The sequence below is a fragment of the Lynx rufus genome, unplaced genomic scaffold, assembly GCF_022079265.1.
Source record: "Lynx rufus isolate CCGP_SWC_20201006 ecotype Redwood Valley unplaced genomic scaffold, mLynRuf1.p SCAF_9, whole genome shotgun sequence".
Taxonomy (NCBI): Eukaryota; Metazoa; Chordata; class Mammalia; order Carnivora; family Felidae; genus Lynx; species Lynx rufus.
In genome coordinates, this window is record NW_025814897.1 from 16,616,564 (window position 1) to 16,631,514 (window position 14,951).

Below are 14,951 nucleotides of genomic sequence, written 5' to 3' on the forward strand. Positions count from 1 at the left end.
CTGAGCCATCAGCCCAGAGCCCGACGCGGGGTTCGAACTCACGGACCGCGAGATCGTGACCTGGCTGAAGTCGGACGCTTAACCGACTGCGCCACCCAGGCGCCCCTCAATTTCATTTTCTAAGTAGGCTCCACACCCAATGTGGGGCTTGAACTCACAACCCTGAGATTAAGAGTCGCATGCTCCACTGACTGAGCCAGCTGGGGCGTCTCCCGTGAACTGTCAATTTCTTACTTGCAAAATGGGGTTGTTATCTTAAAAAATGGTAGTCACCTAAAAATGCCTGGGACATAGGGGTCCAAATGTCAAGGGAAAAATAAAACCACAATTGTGTTCTCATGATAAAACAACTTACATACACGAATCTCAACTAAGTCCAAAATGTATTTTGGCGGTAGTAGGATACGTAATTTTAAGATTCAAACTTCTAGCGTCCAAGTTTTCTATAATAAACATGTATTGTTCATACACAGGAGACGTTTGTTTTTAGAGAGAGCAAGCAAGTGCACCAGGCTCCATGCTCAGCAAGGAGCCCGACCTGGGGCTCGAACTCCTGACCCTGGGATCATGACTTGAGCCAAAATCGAGTCGGATGCTTAACCAACTGAGCCACCACGCTGCCCCAGGGAACAAACATTTTAAAAACCATAGCACAAAAACTGTAGAAAAGAATATTTTATTGAAACAGTTTCTCAATTAACAATGGACCAAAGTACAATTTGACTCAAACCTGTCCAACCAGCCTCAACCGCTAGTGAAAGAACTCAAACATACAGTATGGGGTGGGACCCTTAAGTCTCATATCTGCCAATGTGGCAAAAAAAAAAAAAAAAAAAAAAAAAAAAAAAAAAAAGGAAAAAAGACAAAGGACAGACACAACCAGGTTCCCCCTTGCCCTGGGAGCTGGGTGGCGCTGTGGCTCCTGCTCCAGACGAATACTGGAGGACAGGCTCCCCAACATCGGCTTGATGGGTAAAGAGCCTCCATCTTGGCAGAGCAATGCAAGAAAGGCAGGCCAGCCCACACCCTCTTCCTTCACCCACACGGCCTGCCTCAAAGAGGGCGAGGTGGCATTTTTACATTCACGCCATGGTCTCTCCTTCTCCCAGGGTCTTGGGATAGGGGCTCACAGTAGAAAGCACATTTTGGTCAGCCCAGGGGGCCAAGGGACCAGGGAAAGGCCATATCTAGGAGGGCAGAAGACAGGAGAGCAGAGAGGGCCAGGAGTCACAGGGACACGGAGGGACAGGAACAGGGAAGATGCAGACTCTGACAGTGCTCGCAGGATGCTGGCATCCCACGCTGGCCACTCCACACGCTTTTCTGTGTCTGAGAGGCCGTAAGTGGGAGCTCCCGGGTTTTCAGACGTCTCTCCCACAGAGGCGGCTGGCTTCCCTTCTTCACGTTCTTGCTGCCTACTCTGGCCACCGCGGGTGGGGATGGATCTAGCTTTACTGCAGCCAGTCCAGATGGAAAGGCTGGGGCAAGAGGCAGACAGCTGCCTTACTCACAACCGGAAGCCAAGGAAACCAGGGGAAGAGTTGTCACCGGGGATGGGGCCTTTTAGGGAAAGACAAGACCTTGGAGGAGGAAAGAGCATAGATAGGCACTCAGAAACCAGACCTGGTAACCAAGGCTCTGTAGACACTGGCCCCTGTAGGGGCGGACTTGGTAGTGGAAGAGGGAAGCAGGGAGGAGGACAGAGAAGACTGGAGACTCTCTAATAGCCCAGGGCATCCCTCTCCCACCTGCCAGGTCCATCGACCCCATCAACAGCCAATCTCTCACCTACCCACAGGCAAAGAATTAAGACATAATAGTGATTTTCCCCAAATGAGGGCCTGGATGGGTAAGGAACCAGGGGTGGGACTGGGAAATAGAACAATTTCAGTTTTTACCACAGAACCACTGCCGAAGGAACTGGTGAGCTGTCCCTTCTTCCCCCTTCTCCACACCTCCAATCAAGGTGAGAGAAAAGGAACCGAAGCCTCTGAAGGCAGGAGCAACCCCTCCCCCGACCCTCGATGTTTAATAAATAGAGGAGGTAGGAGAAGGGGGAGGGGTGAAAGGGGGAGCTGGGGGGTTGGTTATAATTCATCATTCTTCAAAGTCCGCTTCTGTCCTGTCGGCTGCTCCTTCTGTTCCGGTTCTGCTGGGAGTGGGGAAGAGCGAAGGAATGCCAGCAGGTGAGACGAAGGTAACTGGCCCCGTTCTGGGCAGATCCTCCCCGCTGGGCCCTACTAGGCTTCCCGGGTGCCCCCAGCCCCATGCTCACCTGCTCCAGGACCTTCTAACTCCAGAGGTTCGGTGTCTGCCTGTTCAGATCCTGCTTTTGGGAGGAAGAGGTTAGCCTCTGCAGAAGGGAGGAAGGGACTAATGAAAGGGTTGGCAAACTTTTTCTATAAAAAGACAGATGGTGAATGTTTTGGGGGTTGTGGGCTACACCCGGCTTCTTTGCACAAACATGCTTGTGTGGATATGTAAGAACCTAAAAACGTAAGGGCTGTTCACAGCTTGTGGACCTTCTAGAAACAGGCTGTGCCTGCAAGTCTGCCGACCCCTAGGCTTAGCAATATCCATATTCCCAATCACTTTCTTCAACTCACCAGTCTCTTTCTCAGGTTCTGAAATGGGCTTTGCATCTTCAGTCTGGCCTGGAGGAAAACCAGGGGTAAAATGTAGTCCCAGGAGGGAAAGGAGGCCTTCTTCCTGCCCAGTGGCACCTGGAGCCAGGCACCCTGCCCTCACCTGGTGGAGGGATGACCTTCTCTGCTTGGTCACTGGCACTGGCATTGAGGGGAGGCTCTGCCCGGGTTGCATTCTTGTCCTTGGGTCGGGGCCGGGGCTTGGTAAACTTGGCCTTGTTGAGCAGATACTGCACCTCACGGTCCAGGGCCATCATCTTGGCCTCGATGTCTTTTGAGAGCAACACGGGTTTCTCTGTGGCGGGAAGCTTGGCCTGCTCGGCCATGGTCGCATTCTTCCAGGCCTGTGGGTGAGCCCAGGACAGGCTCAGAGCTAGCCCTGGAGAGGGTAGGTTATCTCTGGCCCGGATGAAATACACCCCAGACCGGCCCCAGGCTCTTCCCTCAGATGGCAAACCACTCCACTACTCCTGGCTGTCAGCCCCACGATGGTAAGCAGACTCTTCAGAATGGCATCTGAGGTTCCCCACAAAGGAGTCCCAAACTCATAGCCATGTCTGTGGCTTACAATACTAGGGACCAACTACAGCTGAAGCTCTTGATTAATTATTCCCTGGTCTCTCCACTTCTGAGCTCTGGCTCAATATCACTCTCCACACACTCAAAAGGAAGAGTTTCGGCCTCCTGTGACAAGTCTTCCCTGGCTCACCTTCTGAGCGCAGCTCAAGCCCCAGCTGCTTGGAGCAGCTGCTCTCACCTCATAGGGATGGGCTCTGCTGCTCCTGCAGTCTGACAAAACTCATGGCCGTGACCCTTGCTTGGGGCTAATCAGACGTGGTCTCAAATGTAAATGCCTTCCGCCTTCCCGATTAGCTGCCGGGCCAGGAGGCAGCAGCTGCTGAACCCCGGTTTCTCGGCATCTCCTCTCTGCCCAGCATAGCACACCTTGCCAGGTGAGCATCCCAGTAAGTGTTCATGCAGGGATTACCCAGGTCTCGTTGATGACTTTCTCCAGCGTTGTCATCTCCACCTCAGTGAAGATCTGCTCCATCTCTGGGATGAGCCGGGCGCCCCTGTAAGCCAGGAAGGAGACGGTGAGCCCAGGGGAGAGAGGGATCTGGGGTGTGGGCATGGGGCATGGGAAGCTGATGGACCTCCAGGCTTGGCAGGACCGAATAAGGAAGAAAATCGAAGGGGCTGCTCACTTGAGGAACATGCTGGAATGGTTGAGGAGATTATCAAGGGCAGCCAGCCGTTCGGGCCACTTCTTGCGCTCTTCTACCCGAAAAAACAACCCGTGGCATAGCTTCCTCAGCTCAGTCAGCTTCTCCTTCAGCATCTGACGGATGCAGGGTGGGAGTGGGCAGAGGGGGTTGAAGGGATGAGAGCCTGGCCCTGGAGCCGACCCCGCGTCCTTCTCCTGGCCTCACACCCCAGCTCTCCTCACCTTCTCTGACCTTCTGCCCGTAAAGAGCAAAGCGAGGGCTCCCATCCCACCCACCACGTCCTGGGAAGCCACTTACCACTGTGGTGGCCCCAAAGCCCTCGTCCTCCAGCCAGGCGGAGGCAGCGCCGAGTTTCCCAGAGATCTCCTCACGCTGCTCCTCTGTGGACACTTCCTGGTACTCGGGTTGGTACAGTTTGTCCTAGAGAGGTGCACACGGGCCCAAGCATGCACCGAACCCCAAGAGCAGGGCTCACAGAGGCAGACCCTCCTCAGACACAGGTCCCGGGGCAGCTGTGTCTCCCAGCCCACCAACCTGGGTCTCAAAGATAAAAGCTTCCAAGCTGTTGGCAGCCTTTTCCCGTTCCTGCTTCTCTAAGTCTCGGGACGTCAAGTCTTGAAGTCTGTGGGATGACAGAAGCAAGCATGAGGGAGAGAGCATGTTGACCTCAGACCCTGGGGCAGACGGCTCTCCCTCCCATGGGTGCCACTGCCCTTACCACCCTGTGCGTGCATGCTCACACACACACACACACACACACACGCGCACGCGCGTTTCTACTCACTTTTGCACTGAGTGGGCCAGCTCATCCTCGGGCAAGTCAGGCAGGTCCAGAACCACCAGCTCCACCCCAATCTCCTCTACCATTCTTTGCTTCCGGGCAGGCTTCTGCTTCTTTTCTTCCTCTGGGGCTGGAGGGGCAGCCTCAGACCCTGCCTCCTTTTTCTCACTTGGCTTCTGGTGGGGGAAAGAAACGAGGAGGTCAGGGGAAGCTCAGGTCCTTCTATTCCCCACAGGCAGGCATCTATTCCCTTCGCCTCCGGCTCACCTGGGCCTCAGGCTTTTCCTCGTTTTCTTTTTCTGTGGCCTTTTCTTCCTCAGGAACTGCAGCCTCCTTCGGCTCAGTGGGTGGGGGCGGCGAGGTGTCCTCCACTGGGGCCTCCGCCTCCTCCTTGAGCTCCGCTTGCTCTCCAGGCTCATCCTTGCTCCCCTCAGCAGGGCTCTCCTCTTCCTCCTGGGAAACACGAGGTCCCCAGCAGAGCCTATGGATGAATCGCTCAGCCGGCAACGCCAAATCCCCCAGGTTCTGCTGCAAAGGGGCCTGCTGCTCCCAGCACAGCCTGGGGACAGGCAGATGACCATACGGTAACAGGCTGTCCAGACTACGGCAGGCAGTCTGGTCGGAGGAGCAGTGCTTCGAGATGAAGGGAATGTGCCCTGGAGCCCGAGCATAGGGACAGCTCAGGGCCCAGAGGAGGGTATGGTTCACTCGGCAAGGGCCCGGGGAAAGCGGGGAGGGCGGGGGTCTAGTCAGTCCTAGGCAGCTGGAATGCCTGCCCCAATCCCTCCCTGCCTCTGTTGCTACTACCTGGCCCCATTCACCATCCTCCAAGCTCCCCTGGCTCCGTGCTGGCCTTACCTGGACAGTGTCTGTACCATTCTCTTTAGTGTCTGGTGTGGTACCACCTCCAAACAGGCTGGAGATGGTGTTGCCAAGTTCTAGGAGGAAGAAAACCCAAAGACTCAAAGGGGCCACAGCAGTGACACCACCTCCTTGCCCAAGGACAAGGCCTGCCCACCTCCCCCAAAGGCACACAAGTACATCCTCTCTCACATATACACACGCGCGCGCGCGCACACACATATACACACACACACACACACACACACACACTCATCTTACTGGTCAAGGTAGATTCCTCCTCTGGGCTGTCCTCCACCAATGTCTCAAACACAGACTCCACCTAGAAACAGGGATTCGAGGTGACGAGATGCACACGCTAACCCACCTCGTCCCCACAAACGTCCTGCCACGGTGGGTGTCTACTCACACACATCCACGTGACCCGTGGCGGTGCTGGCCTATTCCCTCACCCGCCTTCTTCTAAGGGATCTTGAATCAAGTCATCACTACCCTCCTGGATTATGAGCCCTCCTGAGGACTGGGTCATAGCTCCTTCTTTCCCTCACGGCCTTGCACTTCTCCACTTGACAACAGAATGGGCCGTGATTTCCCACAGTACCTTCTAAAAGATGTTAACCCCCAGAACTACTTTTTTTTTTTTTTTTTTTAATTTTTTTTCAACGTTTATTTATTTTTGGGACAGAGAGAGACAGAGCATGAACAGGGGAGAGGCAGAGAGAGAGGGAGACACAGAATCGGAAACAGACTTCAGGCTCCGAGCCATCAGCCCAGAGCCTGACGTTTTTTTTTTAAGTAGGCTTCATGTCCAGCGTGGAGCCCAGCACAGGGCCTGAACCCACAACCGCGAGATCAAGACATGAGTTGAAACCAAGAGTTGGACTCTTAACTGACTGAGCAACCCTGCCCCCCCCCCCCCAACCACCCAGCCCCGAACCATTCTTTGAGAACAGATTACTTGGCCATTCTACAGATCCTGAAATTTACAACATCTGTAACTTTTTATAGGCCCTGACCCACCAGGTCCCTGGTTAGCTGTGTTTAGAGCCAGGACTTATCCACCTCCATAAACCTTTCTCGCTTATCATGTTCTAATACCAGATGGAACCGCTCTGCAAAGGCTGGTGGGGCCTGGACCCTTGCCCCGTACCCACGGTCTCATTCTGCTCTCACCCTGATGAGGCTGAGCACGCCACTCTCATCCAGGTTGAAGTGAGCCTTGATGCCCTTAGACTCGTAGTCGGGATACTTCTTGAAGCTCTCACCCACACCTTTCAGCTTCACTGTGGTCAAATTCTGGGAGCCAAATACCCTGGTTGGGGAGGAGAGAGCAAGTCCAGGGAACTCAGCCAGCCAGCCTCCAGCCTTTGACTACAAGGCCTCCCAGCACGAAATGTTGGGCCCTCCAGAGAAAATGCTCACCCCAATCCTGACCGCACAGCCCGCTTCCCCCTGTCAGCCCCGTGGCCCCAGATCCTCCCTTCTGGAGCCCCCACCTTGCCCCACACTCTCACCGAAGATCCTCGGGCCCCAGGAAGCCCAGGTCACCATAGTTGATGTGGAAGTTAAAGTCATGGTTGTAGCGGTTAAAGGTGATGACTTTGCGTTGAGGGTAGGGCCCCATTCGGGAGAAGAGAACACGCTTATTATGCTTCAGGCTGCGAACTCCAGGCTCCTCCTCCACCTCCCTTGTGAACTCCACCTACACGGCAGGCAGAGAGGAAGCACACTGGAGAGCCAGAGCAGATTCTGGGGTAAGGGTACGTGGAGACCGTCAACTGGCAGAAAACAAGGGTACAGGCTACGGCAGACGAGAGAAACCACCCTCGGTGAGGTGATCAGACAGGCCTACTCACCAGGATGGGGTAGATCACCGCATCTCGCACTACAAACGGCTTCACCTTGAAGGCTTTACTGAGCGCGGCTGCCTGGTACACAGCCCCCATAGCAGCTGCTTCGTCTGCGTTGATGTTCTTCCCCAGTTCCTCCCTGCAAAAGTCCTGCGCTTCAGCACGTCTACTCTGGAGCACCCAGCCTGGTCGCCCTCTCCGCAGCCCTGGCCCCAATGCCTCAGCACCCACACTCACTTGCCCACAGCCTTCAACAGCACCTCCTGAACTTTGGGGACCCGAGTGGCCCCACCAACCAGGATCACCTGCTCAACCTCATCCTACAGACAGAGAATGGGAAATGGAACGGCACATCATCAGCCCTCCTCGGCACCGACACATCTGGTGACATTCCCGCCCCCTCCCCCCTGCCACCTAACCACTTTCTATCCCACATGCCCCCCACCCCACGCCCACATCTCACTACCCCCTCACCAAATTCATTTCGGCACTCTGGAGGGCCTGCTGCACAGGCCCAGGCACCCGCTCAAATAAATCTGCACACAACTCTTCAAACTCCGCACGGGTCACTTTCGCCTTGAAGTCCACATCATCCATCAGGCCCTCGATCTAGGAGGAGGATGGGGCAAGTCAGAGCACCCACCCAGGTCCTCCTCTTTGGGGGGGCAGGTCAGAAATCGAGGGAATTGGACTTTGGGAGAATGGTAGGAGGCCTGGGAAGAGGGATGGGCCACACCGCACACCAGGGGCCTAGCTCAGGATGGAGAATATTTGCCCTCGACCAGCCATGAGCGGGCACCTGTGCCATGTGATCAGCGTTGGCACTCAGGACGGTTTTGAGTCGATTCGCCTCCCGTAGCAGCTTGGCCATGGCACGGGGGTTCTCCCGCACATCCTTAGCTCCCTGGCCCTTCCGCTGCTTGTTGAAAAGCCTTGCCAGGTGCTCACGCAGCCGGAGTTCCATCTCCAAGCCCCCCAGGGTGCGGTCAAATCTATCCAGGGAAAAGAGACAGAAAAAGCGTGAGGAACACACAGTGTCCCTTCATCGACCTAGGAACCTCACCTTCCTCCCACGTGGCTGACACCTCAGTGGCAGTTCACGTGTGTATCCAATCCACCGTATTTACTGGGCATTGACTATCTGTTTGTCTCTGGAGATGCAATTAACAGCAAACAGACAGGGAACCTGCTGTCAAGGAGCTTACAGTCTAGCATCGAACGATTACACGAAAAAAAATGCCAACCACCCCGAGTTATAAGGGAGACAGACAACAGCGTTAGAAGACGTAGAAGGGAAATACCCCCTGTTTACAGACGCCATAGAAAGTTCTGTGGAGATGCGATGCCTGAGCTGAAACCTGCAGGATTGAGTGGAGTTAATGGGTTGAAGAGAAAACAACCCTAGACGAAGGGAACAGTGTGCATAAAGACCCTGAGGTGAGAAACAGCCCCATGAATAAGTTCCAAAGGACAGGCATGGTAGACCTCCAAAAGCAAAGGCTCTGGGTAGAGACAAAAGGGAGGAGTCAGAGCTCTCACAGGCCACAATAAAGGTCTGGGACCACTAAGGTTTTTTTTTTTTTTCCTTTGAAAGAGAAAGCAAGCGAGAATGCGGGCACGTGCGAGAGCAGGGGAGAGGGGCAGAGAGAGAATCTTAAGCAGGCTCCAGAGCCAAAATCAAGAGTCCGACGTTCAACCGACTAAGCCATCCAGGCACCCTGCCACTGAAGGCTTTTAAAGAAATAGACTATAATCAGGTTGGCATTTTGAAAACAACCTTCTGGCTACAACGTGGAGAAAGAACTGAAGGGGGGCCACAGTGAAGACAGGGAGACCTTCTATCGTAACCCTGCAGGTCAGAGATGATGGAAGCTGGGACTAGAGCGGTGGAGGAAGAGCCGCACAGAAAAGAACGGCTCAGAAAACCAGACCACGTCACCAGTAAGTACGCTGAAAGTGACAAGAACAAGCAAATGACCGCATCTGAGACTGCGCACGGTCGGTAGCCCCACGGATTTCCTAAGTAATAGCTCTCGGTAAGTTCCCTGCCTTCCCAGTTTGGGGAAGCAGGAGGGAAACCCCCATGTGGCCCTTTACAGAGCCCGTTTTCCAGAGCATGAGCTAGGCTTCGACCCACAGGCTGTCTTCCCAAACTGTCCCCTTCTCTCTCCATCTTCCCCCGGTTCTTCCAAGAGGTACCCTACAGTGACCGATGCTTCAGGAGAACATTCATGCAGGGAGCAGGAAAAGGAGGCAGCTGCCCCTCCAAGAAGAAACCCCCGACCCAAGGGTGTCTCAGCAAGTACCCACTTACCCCACTCCCCGGATCTGCAGCTGTGGCTGCATCCCCGCCTCCTTAGTCTTCACCGTCTGGTAGGTGACAATGGTGCACACGGTGCTGCCAGAGCCCATGTCATAGAACATGACGTTCTGTGGAGACACCGAGACAAGTGTCACGGAAACCTTCTCTAACTCCAAGGTGCTGTATCGACTCTCCACTGAAAGCCGAAAAGCCCCAACGCTGGCCGAGAGGGGCCTGGTGTTGCATTTTGTCAAGGGCTAGTCGTGCAAACGAGATGCAAAACAGAGTCAAGTGGTCTCCGTCGTCACAGCCAGCCAGCCAGCCAGCCTCCAAGTCCGGTGAGAAGTTCCTCCCCAGCTCACCTGGGCAGTGGTGTTGATATCTTTCCGGCGGAAGACGCCGTAGCTGAGGGCGGTGGCGGTGTTGTCATTGATGAGCTGTAGCACTTTGAGTCCAGCCATGCGAGCCGCCTGCAGCACAGCTCGGCGCTCGGCCTGATTGAAGAAGGCTGGCACGGTGATCACTGCATCCTTGATGGGCTGCTCTACAGAGGGCAACAGACCAGGGTTCCCACCAGCTCCATACTCAGACGACCCTTTCCGAGTCTTGCTACTAGTGACCTTCTGGGCCAAGTAACTCTTTGCTGTGTGGGGCTATTCTGTGCATTGTAGGATCTCGGGCAGCATCCCTGGCTTCTGCTCATTAGATGCCAGTAGCAGCTCCCCAGTTGTGACAACCAAAGATGTCTTCAAATACGGCTGGCTGTTCCCTGGGAGGCAAAACTGTCCCACTGAGACCCTAGGGAACCTGGCCACCGCCGGCCCCACCTTAGCCACTCACCTGCAAAATCTTCAGCCAGGGAACGTGAGTAATTGAGAACCATGCCGAGTACCTCCTCAGGTGAGAACTGTAGCTGCCTGTGGGGAGGGGATGAGTTAAAGGCAAGGACAACCATGAGCAGGGGAGCCCATCAGGCCCACTGAGCCCACTGTCCCCAGCACCACACTCACGGACTGATCTGGAAGTGCACAGTCTGCCTCTGTGGGTCGAAGCCTAGCTCATGCTCTGGAAAACGGGCTCTGTAAAGGGCCACATGGGGGTTTCCCTCCTGCTTCCCCAAGAGGTGCTGGAAGTAACGCAGTGTCGCCTTTGGATTCTTGATGGCCTGAGAACAGATAAATAAGGAATATGGCGTGAGGTTCCCAAGTCCCCCATCACCTACCTCTCACATCAGAGGCTGGTAAGAGAACAGGCTCTGGGGTCTGACATCTCTTTTCTGCCCATCGCTTATGGGAAGGGGGTGGGCTGTTAGCTCACCATGCTTGCTGCACTGTCTCCAAAGAATCTTTCATTTTCTTTCAGGGTCACAGTCACTGGGGTTTTCCTCCGGGATTCCCTGAAAAAAAGAGACACAGGGCCCAGGTGCCTACAGCAGGATGTGGATTCAGGAGCCTCAACACCCCAAATACAATCACTTAGACACCAGCCTGTTGTGGGCCCTCGCAAGAACACACACGGGCTTGAAGCACAGACTTCCCTCTTCCCCCACCCCTGACACTGGGGCCGCCCTCACTTGTTCAAGACAATTTCCATGGGCACTCCGGGTTTGACGATGGCCACCTTCATGGACTCGCTGCCCAGGTCCACAGACATCACTGCCAGCGTGTCTGAAAGAGATTTGTTGATTACCCCCTGTTCCCCAACACTCCTGAGTCCCCTCTAACCAAAGCACTTCACCCTCCAAAGAGAAGGACAGATAGCAAAGATAAAACCCTAGGTTCAGCAACTCAAGAGTCCAACTTCCAACTAAAAAGCCTCCTCTCCCACCATAGTTCATTCATCAATTCTTCTTTTGAGCCCACTACTGGGGTACATACCACTCAGTGCCAACAGATCTGCCAAGAGCACAGCCATCAAGGCCCAACAGGCTAGCGTCCTCGGCCTCTGCCTCCTGACGGTGGCTGCCATTGTGCTTCTGAGGGAGGAGAAAAACAACACTTGTAACCGGATGCCCTGAGTGAAGAAGACAGAAACTCATCCCAGAACAGAGAAGCTTTAAGATTCATACTCCACCGTCACTAGGTAGGGCAAAGGGGCCTACATCCCCCTCCCCGCCCTCCTGATAAGGACCCAGCACTCTAATCACACAAAGGGTCCTGGGCTCCATCCACCACATCCCTAAACAGGGAAGGTACCGGGACAGGAGAAAGGAGACCAGAGCTTTCCGTCCACGGCATAGGCTGTAACTGGCTCACCCTAGCACTGCCCCTGCTGTTAGACACCTGGGGTGCGGCCAGGGATCCCCGCCCAGGGCTCAACTGCCTCCCTACACCTGGAGCTCCCCCGCTGGCGGGGAAAGCCAGGCCGGGCCTGGACGGGAACTGAGAAGTGGTGACGTTGGAGGCTGGGATGTTAGAAGGGCCTGTCTCCTCCTCGGTATCCTTTCGGGTTGTCCCGCCCGCCGCCCGTTCTCCATCCCAACCCCCCGCCCCGCTGCCTACACAGACGCCGTGCCTGCAACGGTAAGATTCCTCGCCGGGCAGGTACCGAGTCCCCCGAGTTCACCTAAGCGTCACCTGGCGAAGGCGGCGGCTCCCACCCCCGGAAACGCGGCCCGGCCCTCCCCTAAAGCGTGGGGGCGCCTCGGGACCGAGCTGCGGGGTCAAGCGCACCGGCGTCCGTGCGGCCCTTGCTCCCGCTACCGACCCGCCCCCGGAGCTAGCACGTTGCCTCTCCTAGGAGGGGTGGCCAGCTCCCATCGCCATCCCCAACCCCGTTACCGCTTGCCTGCGCTCGTGCGGCCCCAGCTCTGGGACAAACGCGGCGGCGGACGTACCCACGAGGCCGGCAGGGCGCCCCCAAGCCCGCGCCCTTCACAACTCCCCTCGGTTTGCAAACTGTTACATTAGCCACCAATCTCTCCGCGGCGTCTCGCGCACCAGCCGGCCCCGGACGCGGCGCGCGCTCATTGGAGCCTCGGCCGCCCGGCCCTGCGCCGCGCGCCGGGCCCCGCCCCCATCGCCGCGGCGCGCGCTCCCATTGGGCCACGTCCTAGGCCCGCCCCCCTCCTCCGTCGCCGGCTTCAGGCCGCAGGCTGCCGAGGGGCCAGTCCGCCAGTTGGGGGTGGGAAACGGCCGACGCCGGCCCGGGATTGGGCCACGTCATGGGGCCCGGCGCGCGCCCCGGTGCGTTCCGGGACCTTTCCGGCCTCGGCGCTGGATGCCGGACTGCCGGTGTCGGGAGTGACTCGTGCCCGGTGCAAGTGAGCACCCGGACAGTCCCGCAGTCGGTCCCCTTACTCCGGTCACCAGGGGAGCCCCGGCCGAGGAGCAGGAATGACCGGCATCCCCTCCGCAGCCACGCGGAAGAGGCTCTCGCTTGCTGGTTGGTATTGAACTGCTTAGGCTTCGGATAGAAATCCAGAATGGCTACGCTTCAGGCTTGGTCCACCCCCACCTTCGTTTCACCTTAAAGACACCAAGACAGATCTTCGCTGGTGGGACAGAGATAACCGAACTTGGCCTGGACCCCTTACTCTAAGACCCATTTTTCTGAGACAGAATATTCCAAAATGGAAAGCGCTGCACGCAAAAGACACTTTTATCTATGAGGCTGTGATCAACTGAGCATAAATGCATCACCTCATGTTTCCGTTCCTTTAAATCTTGTATATCTTCTTTTTTCCCGCTTCTGTCAGAATTAAAGTATCTCGGGCAGGTTTGGCGCTCCTCCCTCCCTTCTGTGTACTTCATAGCCTAATGGAAGTGTGCACAGCGCTTGGAGAGCTCACTTTTCTTTTTTCAACCTGCCCCACCCCCACCCCCTGCCCCGTTTTATTGACCTGAGCGCACTTTTCTTAAATGTGGAAAATCGGTCTCCTGTATCCTCCCTCTTCCGAAATCGACTCCTAGCCTCCCTTCGCAGAAGGTTCCCTAGAAGGTCCTGGCTGTAACGGCCAGGACTTGTTTAAGGAACTCTTACCTGTTCCTTTCCCGACATTTTTCATGATGCTTAGGGAGGCAGGGTAGTCAGGTGTCTGTACTTGAAAGATAAACACATCTACTGGTAGTATCAGGGAGAGGTCTATTTTTCTTCCCTTTGTGGACTGTTCAGTCTTCATATGGAGACCTTGGTAGAAATAAGGAGAAATAAATCCCTCTGATACCATGCTCAGTCTCACTCTTTCTGGAATTATCTACTGTTAACAGTGTGGTGTGTAACCTTCCAGGCCTCCTCCTGGGCGTTTACGGACATTTGTTGAAATCTGTAGCTTTTGCTTTCTTTTTAAATGATAAAATGTTGTATAATGAAGTTTGTTTGCAGCTTGCATTTTCTCCCCCTTTTTTTGAAAGTAATAACGTATCACGGAACGTTTTCCGGATCAGTGTGTAAAGATTCACCTCATTGTTTACTGCTGTAGAACATTCCATAGCACGGGGGTTGGCCAGTCACAGTGATGGATATCTAAGTTGTCGTTTCAGCTCTATGAGACATGCTAAGTTGTCATTTCAGTTCCACAGAGAAAGATTTTGTTACTGTATGACTGACCCGACTTTTGGGTAGCAGTCTGGTAGGATAGATTCCATCCATTTCAAACAGATTATTCATTTCTAATATTTATTGGGCCTCTGTCAGTTATAAGCATTGCACTAGGTGTGGGATTCCAGAGATGGGGATGACCATGTCCTTGCCTTTGGAAAAGTCAGTCTGTTGGGAAACATGTTTATGGTTTCAGTGTACTTATTTATTTATTTTTTAGTTTATTTTTTGAGAGCGAGAGGGGAAGGGGCAGAGAGAGGGGGAGAGGATCTGAAGCGGGCTCTGAGGCAACAGCAGAGAGTCCGATGTGGGGCTCGAACTCATGAACCTCGAGATCATGCCCTGAGCTGAAGTTGGACGTCCAACCGACTGAGTCACCCAGGCACCTCTCAGTACTTATTAAAAACCTATTGAATGTGTGCAAATTGGGACACTAAGAAGGTCAGTTTGATCTGCTCCTAAATGAGCTCCCATCCTCAGGTTATCCTTGGTGGGAGTACAGTTTTGCTGCAGCTATGGTTTTCGACCTGGGTATCTGTCCCCTTGGGAGGTGCGGCAGGTGCAAGTGCTCTGGAGAGTCACCTGTTTTGTTTTCTGACCAGAGAGGACCCTAGTGTTTCACAAGAACAAGTTGTAAAATGATGGGAAAATGTTAAGGTAAAACACCTGATTTAGATTGATGAAGGCAGCTGAATTCACTAGTTTTCACTTAGAACATGTTAATAACATTTGAGGACTACATCGCTT

At 54.7% G+C, this 14,951-nt stretch overlaps 1 protein-coding gene across 7 annotated transcripts; it reads right to left on the reverse strand.

Moving 5' to 3' along the window:
- Positions 1 to 660: 660 nt before the first annotated feature.
- Positions 661 to 12,596, reverse strand: HYOU1 (hypoxia up-regulated 1). 7 transcript variants are annotated; one of them, XM_047071344.1, is made up of 26 exons: positions 12,502 to 12,596; positions 11,543 to 11,640; positions 11,239 to 11,332; positions 10,983 to 11,061; positions 10,676 to 10,830; positions 10,506 to 10,582; positions 10,028 to 10,209; positions 9,678 to 9,793; positions 8,163 to 8,355; positions 7,838 to 7,972; positions 7,601 to 7,683; positions 7,370 to 7,502; positions 7,028 to 7,215; positions 6,687 to 6,825; positions 5,775 to 5,835; positions 5,511 to 5,590; positions 4,920 to 5,105; positions 4,656 to 4,828; positions 4,406 to 4,493; positions 4,169 to 4,291; positions 3,851 to 3,984; positions 3,634 to 3,718; positions 2,749 to 2,989; positions 2,607 to 2,654; positions 2,276 to 2,353; positions 661 to 2,152 (listed from the first exon to the last, which is right to left on the reverse strand). In XM_047071344.1, the coding sequence occupies exons 2-26, from the start codon at positions 11,631 to 11,633 to the stop codon at positions 2,088 to 2,090; spliced, it is 3,027 nt and encodes a 1,008-aa protein (XP_046927300.1). In that variant the 5' UTR covers positions 11,634 to 11,640; positions 12,502 to 12,596; the 3' UTR covers positions 661 to 2,087. The 7 variants fall into 7 exon arrangements, with proteins under 7 accessions (XP_046927300.1, XP_046927302.1, XP_046927299.1 ...); XM_047071346.1 differs by having other exon boundaries at positions 2,276 to 2,329; positions 12,453 to 12,582; XM_047071343.1 differs by having other exon boundaries at positions 12,453 to 12,582.
- Between the last annotated feature and the right edge of the window lie 2,355 nt (positions 12,597 to 14,951).